The following is a 12,385-nucleotide window of genomic DNA, read 5'->3' as shown; positions in this document are numbered from 1 at the left end:
GCTTACTGCACTGAGATTAGCTTGGATATTTAAAGGAAGCACTTGAACACTGTCGGCCAGGCTGGTGGGGCGGTGCGGGGCGGGCTGGTGTGGACGGCAGCTATTGCGCTTACAGGAACGTCTCAGCCACGCCCAACAAAAACAGCCCCTTGGGAGCTGGTTTGCAGACAAAAAAACCTTTGTGCAGAAATGCATTTGCTGGTGTCTGAATCCTCTGGCAGCTTCAGATTGGCCCCTCCCCCTCCCAGTATGGGGGCCAGGCTGCAAGGGCCGGCAGACACGGCCTGGGCCGGGAAAGAGGGCAATGGGAGGCAGTGGCGGAGGACTTTGAAGTAGCAATACAAAGCGGCGGCCAGCCTTTAGGGCCATCGCTGGCAGCGCCTCCAGGTGCAGGCTGGGACTGGGACCTGTTAGTGGAGGTCTGGCCCTAGTCCCTTAGGCATTGGAGAGAAGAAGAGGGGGGTGTGGTGGTGGTGGGGGGGGGGGGGGGTTCACAGCTTCAGATGAACTGGTGATGAAAGAAGTCATGCAGCTCTCCCTGCCTCCCCCCACCCCGAGGGAGAGCTATGAGCACAAGTGATGCAACTAACCAGCAATTCAGTGTAACTCACAGGTTAAAAGCAAGTCTGTTAATGAATATCTCTCTCTCTCTCTCTCTCTCCCTCATTCCCTCCCTCCCTCCTGCTTCCTCTGTTCTCTCTCTCCCGTTTGAAAATACAAATAACAGTCACGCCTCCCTTCTGCACTAACAGACGAACAAAACAGACCCGAAAAGGCATCGTTTCATTTGAAGTCCCCCGGAAAAGAAACATCATGCATTAATACGGCGATAATGAGCAGACGGAACCTTGCACACAGAAAATATTTTGACACTCTGTCAGAATGTCCTTAATATTTTAATATCTGTTTTGTCAAAACGTGGTTGGAGAGAATAATCGATTATTAGCACATCTGAAACAGTGTTATATAAATTGCAGGATTTATGCTTTTTTTGCAGAATCTATAACAATATGCACATAAAAGTCCATATGTGATGTGACACATTACACATAAAATGCTGAAACAGAGAGCTGCCAAACTGATTTGTATTTCACAAGAGGATGCATTATTTCTGCTCAGGGACTTTAGGGATGCATGCTTTTCTCACGAACTACTTCAGACATACTCTCTGTGCTCGGCTGACAGAGTCGAATCCAAACTGATTTGCTTCACTCAGCTGATACCAAAGGGCACATGACTCTGCAGTGGGGCATCAGGCCTGTGTGATGTCCGCCCACCCCCCACCACACTGTGATGGAGGTGCTTTCCCACCCTCTCCGTGCGCCTGGCTGCAAATTAAATAAAGTCCCAAAACGATCGGCTGACAGCGGCTGTGATTCTCATTTCCTGAATGGATAAAGTGACAGAACGGAACCCTGGATCTTATCGCAACTCTCCTCTCATGACCCCCCCGCCCCCCCATGCAGCCGACAAATAAACGTTACTGACAGGAAATGAGAGGAATGCAAATCCCAGTCCGAGTGATGGCTGGCTACAGCGCAAGCAGGAGATCAGTTAGCTTGCTTCTGACTTTGTGTATGTGCTGTTTAATGACAAACAGCAATGTGTGGCTCACCGTAAACATGACGCCGAATGGCGTCTGAAGGACCCCCTTCCACAGAAACCCGAAGCCGATGTCTCAGTGACCCTCTTAACCTCTCCTCCTTCTAATGCACTTTTGCCAACCTTGCACATGTAATCCATTGATTTCCTGAACACCTCATCAAACCAAAAGTAGAAGCGGTTACGTAATTAAGACTGCATCGTGATAACTGCCATTTTAATGAGCTTGGAGAGAGAGCGGGAAAGAGGTGACGTAAGGATAAGCATAGCAGCTCCCGTGTCAGTTTGTGTGTCGGTGTGTGTACTGTATGTTTGTGTGTGTAGGCGTGTGTATGTTTGATGTGTGTGTAGGCATGTGTGTGTGTGTAGGCGTGTGTGTGTTTCTGTGTGTGTCGACGTGTGTGTTTGTGTGTGCAGGTGTGTCTGTATTTAGTGTGTGTGTGTCGGCATGTTTATACTGTATTTGTGTGTGTAGGCATGTGTGCATTTGTGTATGAGTGTGTGTGTGTAGGTGTGTGTGAGTGTGTGTAGCCGTGTGTGTTTGTAGGCATGTGTGTTCGTGTGTGTAGGCGTGTTTGTATTTGTGTGTGAGTGTGTGTGTGTAGGTGTGTGTTTGTAGGCATGTGTGTTTGTGTGTATAGGTATGTTTGCATTTGTGTGTGAGTGTGTGTGTAGCCGTGTGTATGTTTCTGTGTGCCACTCAGCCCCAGTAAGCTCATGAGATCAGCTTGGCCACTTCTGCTCTGTCCCCTGCCCCACATCTGCGACTCCCATATTATTCCTTCCATTTAATTCAAACTGTTATTTCAACTCAAAATGTATGCAGATGGATCCCTTCAAATATGCAGCTCCGTCTGTGCTCCCTCTATTCCTAGAAATTCTGTTCTTCCCTTCAGTGAACCAGTGTACCCCCGCAGTCAGCATCCACCAGGGCGGCGCTGTGGAGTCCTCACACCTAAATAATGAGAATGGGGTAGAATGGAGTAGAATGGGGTTTAATGGGTGTGTGTGTGTGTGTGTGGGGGGGGGGGGTTAACCTGTGTCAGCTGCCCTCCTTGCAGCCATCGAATTGTCCATATGGGATTTAATTGATTGCAGACATCAGAGAGAAATTGACCTAAATCCCATTTCATATATCTGTGGCAGCAAGAAAAAGCAGAAGGAAATGAAATAAATCAATTTAATACCTTCAAATAGGCTCATGTATTGTTAATAACAAAACGATGAATGATCTCTTTCCTTTTTTAAATGCGGGTTAATGTTTTTTCGCTCTGTTAACATTACCATTCAGCAATCAAGGGGAACATGCACTGAGCTCAGCTCTGCCAGTACCGAGGCCTGTTTACAGGCATAAACAATGGCGCACGGCTACAGCAAACCAGCCTCGTTCCAGACAGCCAAGTGGAAGATCAGACACCCATGTTCTTCCGAGGAGGGTTTTCAGTGGGCACTGAAGATGCAGTATGAAGATGAATGAAGGACCTGTGGTTAAGGGGCACGTGACCCCCCACCCCCCATCACTCGTGGGGAGGCAGCCTGTATATACAGTGATAGCTACCAGGCCGAGTCCGCAGCATGAGGGCTGAACCACCATAGTACCCCACTGTCCTTGAAATGATGTAAACACGTGTGTGGCCCCTGAGGGGGGCATCTGGCGGGCTTGTAAATAACAACATGGCCTTTGAGGCCACCAGAGGCTACGCTGAAGGAGCAGCTGCAGCTCGAGGACCTGAGTTTAACATTCACATCTCCCCCCACTCCTGTGCGGTCCGCTCCTTCTCCCGGCTCACCGAAAATTAATAAAACAGGACGGCTTTTTAAATGGCTATTAAAATCTTATAAAGATGAATCTTTCATTCTCCCTCTTTCTATTTAAGCAGAAGTACGTATTAAAAGCCTCCTCACGCAAGCTCACTCTTTAATTCTGTTGGGTATTTATCTTGTGCCTCTCATAAATCTAAAAGGCCGGAAAAATCCCCACAAAGAAAAAGGCCCTGGAGCTGCCCCCCGTGACCCCATGACGGGTGAGGGTGACCCCGGCAGCTGCCCCCCCCCTTGAGGGGTAAGGGCAACCCCGGGAGCCGCCCCCCCCGCATGACGGGTACGGACGGCCCTGTGAGCCGGCACCCCATGACAGGTGAGGGTGACCCCAGCACATGCCCCCACCCCCCCATGACGTGTAAGGGTGGCCCTGGGAGCTGCCCCCCCCCCCCCCCCATGAGGGGTAAGGGTGGCCCTGGGAGCTGGCCTTGCTGACAGCCCCACCACAGCCAATATCAATTTCCTGTAAACACCCGGGATGTTTTCTCATCAGTCTGGAAATACAGCTGCCCCGACTTGTGTGATCTCGAGAGCAGCCTTGATATATTGAATCACCACCCGATGTCTTGAGGGGCTTTTGGGTGAGGGGGGACCGTCACAAATCACGCTCTAGGTCACACGAGTCTGGACAGGTCCTTGGCAGCCCAGGTCAACCCCAGCCAGCTGTGACAGTCCGTCTCCTGGGTAACGGTGCTGATTGTTTTCCTTGCTACCAGCCCCTAACAGTCAATATCTTCGAGCGGTCGCCTGTGAGGTGCCGACCACATGAGCGACTGCCCAGGACCCCAGGTTCTGTGGAGGGCTCTCCATTAGCAGAATTTATCCTGATGAGCAAATTAATTATAAGGAGATTACTGGCCTTGATTGCTTAATATAATTAAATTATGCTCAAAAATAAACAGGGAAAAAATCACTTACTGACGTGAAGGTCAGGATCTGAAAATGCTTGGAAAAATGAGTCAGTTCCGGGCAACGGGACCTAATGGCAGGATAAAAATATCCCGGCAAAGTGAGTACGCTGATGCAGCTGAAGGCCGTTTGTCTCCTGGTGGACTCTGACAGCCACCACATGGCACGTCCCCCCATGATGTACGGCTATCCCTGGTCCCCGCCCCAGAGGTGATATAAGCAAGAGCTCAGGGCTTGAGGATGCGACGGCATCCACGTGTCTTCGTCTGTGGCCGGCCTATCATGCTCCCATTGCCCTTGAGGCCCAGAGCAGGAGCAGGATGACCACAGCGTGCTGAGATCTATCCTCCTTCCCTGCTCCCTCTCAAATCAACCGAGAGACTAATCACACTACTCTTACAGTAGATAGGCCTCTCTGCACAACATGAAAATAGGCTGTACCTCCAGCATCAGGACCACACACCTGTATCCTTACAACCAGCCTCTCCTCAGCCCGAAGATGGCCTCAGCTAGTGCCTTTCTACTCTGCAATGAGAAAGCACTCTTCCCAGCCCAGAGGGCATGTGCCAAAAACCCAGCCTGGCCCGCAAGACACTGAATGGATCCTGGAAGCCAGAGGACTTCAAAGCATCGCTTTAACTCCAAAGCTGCCATTCCTGAAAGGCTGGGATCCGGAGGTGTATTCAGTCGATGCTGGAGGTGCTCAAACTGGAGCCTAGTGAATGTGAAGCTGGCTCTGTGCCAGATCTCAGAGCTCGGTCTGCTTGGCCTGGTGGACGGTGGCCTTCTAGGATCAAAGTTCATTGTGAAACCAACTGAATAAGGATTCATTATCAAAGGACAATGCACAATCAACCTCAGGAAAGGTGGACAGCAACCAACAGACAAAACAAGGCATTCTGCTGATTCTCCCTTTTTCGTGTCTGTTCCACGGGGAGAGGTCTGCGTGACAGAAAGGGGTCAGGGACACATCTGTCCTGAATAACTTCAGTTTGAGAGCAGTGTAGAAAGCCCTAAACTGCTGCTCCCCCCCACAAGAACATCACATAGACAGAGGGGCACCCACCGGACCATCACACACAGGCAGGGTTCCTGGCTGTTACGGCCTCCTGGCATAAGAGGGTGGGTGTGGACACCTGACATGCCCTTCCCATCATGCCTTGGTTTCGCTGTGAACCAATCCAATGATGACACCTATTTTCACCTCGTTATAAAGCCTGGACCAGTTTCAGCACTGCAGAGGCATGGGCTGCTCAGATCCTTGTTAGACTTAGTGTGTGTTGACTATGTGTCTGTACCTTTTGCCTATTGAGTATTTTGGTTGGGTGAACTGCCATTTTTGTTGTCCACTTTTCTCTCCTAATTTGTTACTCCGGGACACATGTAGTGAATGTTACACTGGGGTTTGATATGTAAGCTGGTGTTGATTTCCAGTTAGGGGGTCACGTTTGTCTTTCTGCCCTGGCTTCACCCTGAGGTGAACTATTAGTTATAGTATATTCCTAGTTATATCTCCCAGTGGTGGCTGGATGGTTAGGGAAGTGCACTTGTCATTGAAAGATTGCAGGTTCGAATCCCCGACCAGCAAGGCACCACTGAGGTACCCTGAGCAAGGTACTGCTCCCTGGGTGCTGAATTAGCTGCCCCCTGCTATGTCACGAAAGTCACATATGGGTTAAATGCAGAGGACACATTTCGTTGTTGTGTGCTGTGGTGTGTTGACAATGACTACCTTATCACCTAATTCAAATAGTAACTGAGTTACAGCATTATAAATGTAACTAGTTACCACCGAAAGTAACTACTACATTACATTTTTTCAAATGTTACAATATGTCAAAGAATTTGGATTCCCTCCCTTTAATGGAACATTAAATTCAACTGTATGTTCAATTATTTATAATAAAACTGAATATTAAATTTGTTTCATGAATGACATGGACACTTAATAGACTAAAGTATTAACAGAATACATTGTACACTAATGTACTCTATTTTAATGTTGGTGTGGGACAATGAGACTAGACACCTATCAAATTTAATATATTAATGTATCATTATGTTGATAATAGTAGAACACTTAAACACAACAGATGTTTTAGAACTTTTGATATCAACGGGCTGCAACTGGCCAACAAATAAGTCTAAAATTAAATTATGCGAGAGCTCTGAAGGAATCCGACTCAATTGTTGATTATGGCAGCATGTTCTGAACAACATACCTGACTATCAGTCTGTTTAGTTCAGTCTATCGCAAGTTTTTGTGGAGCAGAAAAATCAAGCTTAGGCCACTTGGATGGCGTGGCTCCGTCTCCTTTGTTTGCTGAGCTCACATTAGCTGGACCTGGGTTTGTGCTGCGATCAACAGCAACATTTTTGGCCACTAGTTTTGTAGACGCGTGTGATGATGAGAGGTGCTTCGTGAGATAAGAATTGCTTACAATTGACATGAAGAAACACTTTGTTCCTGGGCATAATGTATATTTAACATATACATTCTTGCCTTTTATCTCAGTGAGGGAAATGTAATGTCTGTTTTATTGTCAGTAACGGTAACGGTGTTGTAACGATGGAAACAGTAATTAGTTAGATAACCCGTTAATTAAAAAAATAACGCAGTTAGTAACGCCGTTTATTTTAATGCCGTTATTCCCATCAGTGGATACAGTATAAGGTAATGTAAGGTGTGCTTTATTCTTAGCGTATACCCTGTATATATGCAGTGAATATCTCACTGTATTGTACGTTACACTGGGGTTTGATAGGAAAGTCAGTGTTGATTTCCAGTTGGGGGTTATATTTGTTTTGTTGTCCTGGCTTCACCCTGAGCTATAGCACAGTGCTCTTAGTTTATAAACTGTGTTTATGCTGTAAATATCTCACTGTGAGACACTGAAAATAAATCCACTTCTGCTTCATGTGACCTTATTGTTGTAGTCCTGATTCCCTACTGCTAAACTGCTGATGTTGTAAGAATTATTGCAGGCTCATCTAGGATTACATGGTTGGGCTTTCCTGTGGACTGACACACAGAGCAGATACAACAATAATGGACAAAATCTGATTTCATCCCTGGCCAAAAGAAGTGTTACAAAATGTGATGGTATGTTTTTTAACTCCTAAATAACCTGCCGACAATTTAACATGAGCTACAGTCAGCATTGTTTTCAATACATTTTTGGAACAACAATTTGACACATAGTGCTTCACTCTGCAGTCAGTCACTGCTGGCAACCGTTTGCACATAAGCACCCCATTTTCTTTAAAGTACCCAGCAGAGCCATGAGGTGTCATCTCGGGCTGAGCCCCTGTAGTCAAGACCCTTGCCAGTGAAAGGTCTTCCAGCCCTCCTACCTCTAAGGCAGTAACACCAACCATACCAGCACACTCAGGGAGGAGCTTCGAGAGGACCAGCACACTCAGAGAGGGGCTTCAAGAGGACCAGCACACTCAGGGAGGTGCTTTGAGAGGACCAGCACACTCAGGGAGGAGCTTCGAGAGGACCAGCACATTCAGGGAGGGGCTTCGAGAGGACCAGCACACTCAGGGCGGAGCTTCTAGAGGACCAGCACACTCAGGGAGGGGCTTCGAGAGGACCAGCACTCTCAGGGAGGGGCTTCGAGAGGACCAGCACACTCAGGGAGGGGCTTTGAGAGGACCAGCACACTCAGGGAGGGGCTTTGAGAGGACCAGCACACTCAGGGAGGGGCTTCTAGAGGAGCAGCACACTCAGGGAGGGGCTTCGAGAGGACCAGCACACTCAGGGAGGGGCTTCTAGAGGACCAACACACTCAGGGAGGGGCTTTGAGAGGACCAGCACACTCAGAGAGGGGCTTCTAGAGGACCAGCACACTCAGGGAGGGGCTTCGAGAGGACCAGCACACTCAGGGAGGGGCTTCGAGAGGACCAGCACACTCAGGGAGGGGCTTTGAGAGGACCAGCACACTCAGGGAGGGGCTTCGAGAGGACCAGCACACTCAGGGAGGGGCTTCGAGAGGACCAGCACTCTCAGGGAGGGGCTTCGAGAGGACCAGCACACTCAGGGAGGGGCTTTGAGAGGACCAGCACACTCAGAGAGGGGTTTCCAGAGGACCAGCACACTCAGAGAGGGGCCGCACCTGACCATAACACTAAGAGAGAGGCCCCCACCAGACCATAACACTCAGAGATGGGGGACCCTGCATGACCATACCACTCGGAGAGGGGCCCCCACCGGACCAAATCACTCGGAGAGGGGCCCCCACCAGAGCATCACGCTCAGAGAGCAGGACCCCCACTCAGCTGTACTTGAAATAAACAGTGGATACTTTACAGGACACCCCAATATATCTGGTGGCTGCTCACTTACAGTCAAATCACAGACATATTGAGCTGACAGGCCAATAAGTCCAATCACAGGCATGGTCAGCTCATAGGCTTAGTCAGCTCATAGGAATGATCCAATCACAGGCATAGTCAGCTGACAGGCAGAGTAAAATCACAGGCATAGTCAGCTCACAGGCATGATCAAGTTTGTCACAAGACACGATAAAAATGAAGGGCAAGAAGGGTGATGGGAGGGAAGAAAATGTGCAAGTAAGGGCATAATGCAGAGAAACAGGGCCTCACCAATGAAGTAGGAGAGTAGGATTGCCAGCAGGGCAGCAGCAGACATCGCAGAAACAGCTGCGCATTTCCAGCTGCAGTACTTTGACGGCTTCTTTAGTTTGAAGGCGCTCCGGGAGAAAGTGTTCCTGGGAAGCAGCCGGGGGGGTGGCGAGTAGACTGTCCCAGAGGTCAGCGGGTAGCCAGGGGACGAGCTGCTGAAGAGAGGTGTGGTCCCGGACGACGTCTTAAACAGGAAGTGCCTTTGTAAGGGGGGGATGAATAGAGAGATGAAAACATAAAATTAATGAACGTGTTGAAGGCAGATTAAGGCTGTTGCCAAGTGGTGGATTCGCACAGTGCGCCCTCAGACCAAGAAGCGGCTGCAGCGGTATCCGGTTCTGACTGGGCTGTGGAATTCAAGGCTTCCGGGGACTCGGCCAGGGTGTCCCAACCCCCCCTTGGCCTGAAATACACAGAGAAGGACTCCTGGCAGGGAGATTGGTCCCCTCCCTTCTGCACCGCCCTCCAGCACCTTCCGCTAGACAATCAGACTCCAGACCTCAGAGACTCCACTGTGATTTCTCGTCTCCGCATCACACATCTCATAAACGCCAGTGATCGCATTAACTACATGCTGCAAGACTGATGCGCATTGGGCAAATTCGCTTTCTTCTTAAATAATTCAGCCCCTAGTTATGCCCATGAAGTGGTCTGACATTCGTCTATCCCAGAACAAGGGGCTTTTTCAGGAGAACATCCAGTTATGCACCACAGTAAAGCAAAGACGGGAAAAGGTAAGGATGGGAGCCAGTTCAGCAAAGTGTCTTCCTCATAATAAGGAAAATGCCACCTGCCCCCCCCTCCCCGAATGGTCCGTTCCCTATAACAGCAGCAGCCTCCGACTGGGATTAACTGAAGTGATCTCGGAGGCTGCGTGCTCCACCCCCCGCCCCCATTGCTCGGTGTGACACCTAGCTTTCGTTAGGAAGCAAATAAATAGCTAGAATAGCCTAATTAGGAAATGGAATTAAAAGTGCCCCCCCCTTTGTTGGAGCTAATCAGCATTGATTTACACTGTGCACTGATGACTGGGAGTGATGGCTTCACAATGGTGTGATCCGTCCAGCAAAAAGGTGATGTTAAGCAGATGACAGGGGACTGGGGGGGTTCTTAGGAAAGGCGTAGCCCACCAGATGGGTGGGGGGGCTCATCTGCACACTAATGGCGGCAGCCTGTGGGTCGGGGCAGCGGACGGCTGGGCCCGATTAATTACCTGTCGGCCGCTGACAGGTATGGCGCCCTGGGCTCGTTAAGGCCCCCCATCAAAGGGAGTCACTCATTAACGAATTGCGGGAGGCAGGAGACGGAGACTGAGCGCCTCCCACACCCCCGGCTCGCTGCGTTTGGCCTAACATCGATTTGCTTATTGATTCATGAATTTGGCCATCCATGTTTTATGAATGGGGCTGTTATTCCTTCCTGCTGTTCTAGGTTCCCGGGGGCTGATTCCCCTGTGCCTTCCTGAGACTGACAGCTGGGCACTGAGCACGGTCCTCTGGCTCTGCAGCCCCCAAAGTGGGCCCCCAAAGCAGGTCCTCGTTAGCCTGTAATCATCATCCCGACTCTTTGGGAGCCAGATCACACACACACCACACACACACCCATCCAAATATCCCAAAAAGTCGGTGGATGGCAGGGGGTGCTGTGTGTGCTGTGTGTGCAGAGCTCACAGGGAGAGGTAAATGGACCACATAAGGGGCACTGTGTCAGACCCCCCCACCCTGGAGGCAGGACATAAAAAGGGTGCTCAAACCACGCTTCCTTGAGTCTGCAACCCACGGTGTGAGTGTGCTCACACCGCACAATGCTTCCTGTTGGAGTGCGTTAGGTGTGCATCTGTCATGTGCTATGGTCAGCTGGAGGCTGGCCTCACATCCATGGGCAGGCGTGTGTCCTTCAGCCCCACCCCCACACAATCTGGTGTACTTACAGCAGCATGCACACTGCTGGCATGGAGTGGCTTAGCATGCCTCCACATCCCTCACAGCGATCTCTCACAGCAACGTTCCAGAAAAGTCTCAGCTCATTAGCACAGAGCGAGTCCGGGCAGCACTGTGACCCAACATGTAAAAATATCAAGGATCCCAATTAGAGCTGCAGGCGTCTATGAGGGCAGCATCCCGGTGGTGTCTCGAAAACACCCTGGGATACGACGTCTGTTTCTCAGGATACACTCCTACCTGCCAAGTGACTATCCGGCACCCTCTGCCACGCCCCGGCCTGCCCCACCCCAGCCTGCCCCATTAGCCAAGACGCAAACTCCAGACTCACTCCATATTCCTTTACTGACACAGTGCACTCATTAGTGAACGGCGAAACAGGCAAATATGCACCTCGTGTTCCTCACGCAGAAGGATGGGGGAAAGCTCTCCCATAAAGCCAGTGGGGCAACAGACTTCTGGGCAGAGAATTGGTCCTCTTAGGTTAACAAACCAGCTATGGAATGTATCTTGTAAAGTGAATCCATCCCACGCCGAGGCCCTGGCAACCAGTCTGACAACCTGACCGTAGGCTGACCAAAACAAAGCGATTGTGCAGAGAGAGAGAGCGAGAGAGAGAGGGGGAAGAAGAGAGGGCGGGAGACTCGTTTCCAAAGCATTCTCCGCTCCACTCCCCAGTGACGACGCCGAGAACCCAGACAATTAACGGTGGAACAGAGGTTTTTACAGATAATTAACCGGAAATTCAATAAGTGCTAAGCGTTATTCTCACTGTGCGGCCCGCTCTATAAACAAAGACCCACTTAAACTATTAAAGCAACCAAGGTCACTGGGAATGCCCATCAGCCAATCACATGCAGAGATGTGTCTCATTCACTTTTAAGACAGTGTAGGATCGGAGAGGCATGATAAAATCAGCTTGGGGGTGACGGTCATTTTTTACAAGCTGGTGTTGGAGTAGAAGGATGATGGGCGGGTGGGGGAATGTAAAAACATGGCTGTCCTCTGCCTCCTCTTCCTCAAAAAGAAGGAAAAAAGGAAGGTGTCTATAAAAAGCTCCACTGACCAGGGAATCCCAGCAGCTGTAGATGAGAGTGGCTTCTTATGCCCACAGACACATCCCCTCCCAGGCGCAAGCAGCGATGGTAGAGCCATCTTCAGACACCGCTGCAAGAGGTAGCCAGGCAGGTGGGATTCTGGGAGTTCCCCAGTACTGGTGCTGGCTGGGTCCAGAAGCCGGCAGGTCAGCTGGGGCAGCAGGTCTGCTGATTTATGCTGCCTGTCACCCCAGCCTCAGCCCCCGGAAGCTTCCAGTAGCGTCCGCTTCAAACAGGCACACAGTCTCAAACAGATGGCACCCCTCCACACACACAGACACACACACTCTGGGTGTTAATATCATGAACGCTGGGAAGGTGCCACCAATCTCCAGATGTACTGGCTCTCCAAATGTTTCCTCTGCTAAT

General features: G+C 50.1%; 1 protein-coding gene across 3 annotated transcripts in view; it reads right to left on the bottom strand.

Annotated features, from left to right (window-relative positions):
* LOC111848930 (teneurin-2-like) overlaps positions 1 to 9,125 on the bottom strand; it is a 57,277-nt gene extending 48,152 nt beyond the window's left edge. For 2 of the 3 annotated variants that reach the window (XM_023821318.2, XM_023821319.2), the window contains exon 1: positions 8,941 to 9,125. In XM_023821318.2, the coding sequence (XP_023677086.1) occupies positions 8,941 to 8,986 (46 nt within the window). In that variant the 5' untranslated portion in view covers positions 8,987 to 9,125. The remainder of the gene's footprint in view (positions 1 to 8,940) is intronic. The other variant, XM_072717762.1, reaches the window with a different exon arrangement.
* Between the last annotated feature and the right edge of the window lie 3,260 nt (positions 9,126 to 12,385).

Source organism: Paramormyrops kingsleyae, chromosome 10 (genome assembly GCF_048594095.1).
Source record: "Paramormyrops kingsleyae isolate MSU_618 chromosome 10, PKINGS_0.4, whole genome shotgun sequence".
NCBI lineage: Eukaryota > Metazoa > Chordata > Actinopteri > Osteoglossiformes > Mormyridae > Paramormyrops > Paramormyrops kingsleyae.
Note: the sequence above shows the minus strand (reverse complement) of the source record. Positions and strands in the feature narration are given on the sequence as shown.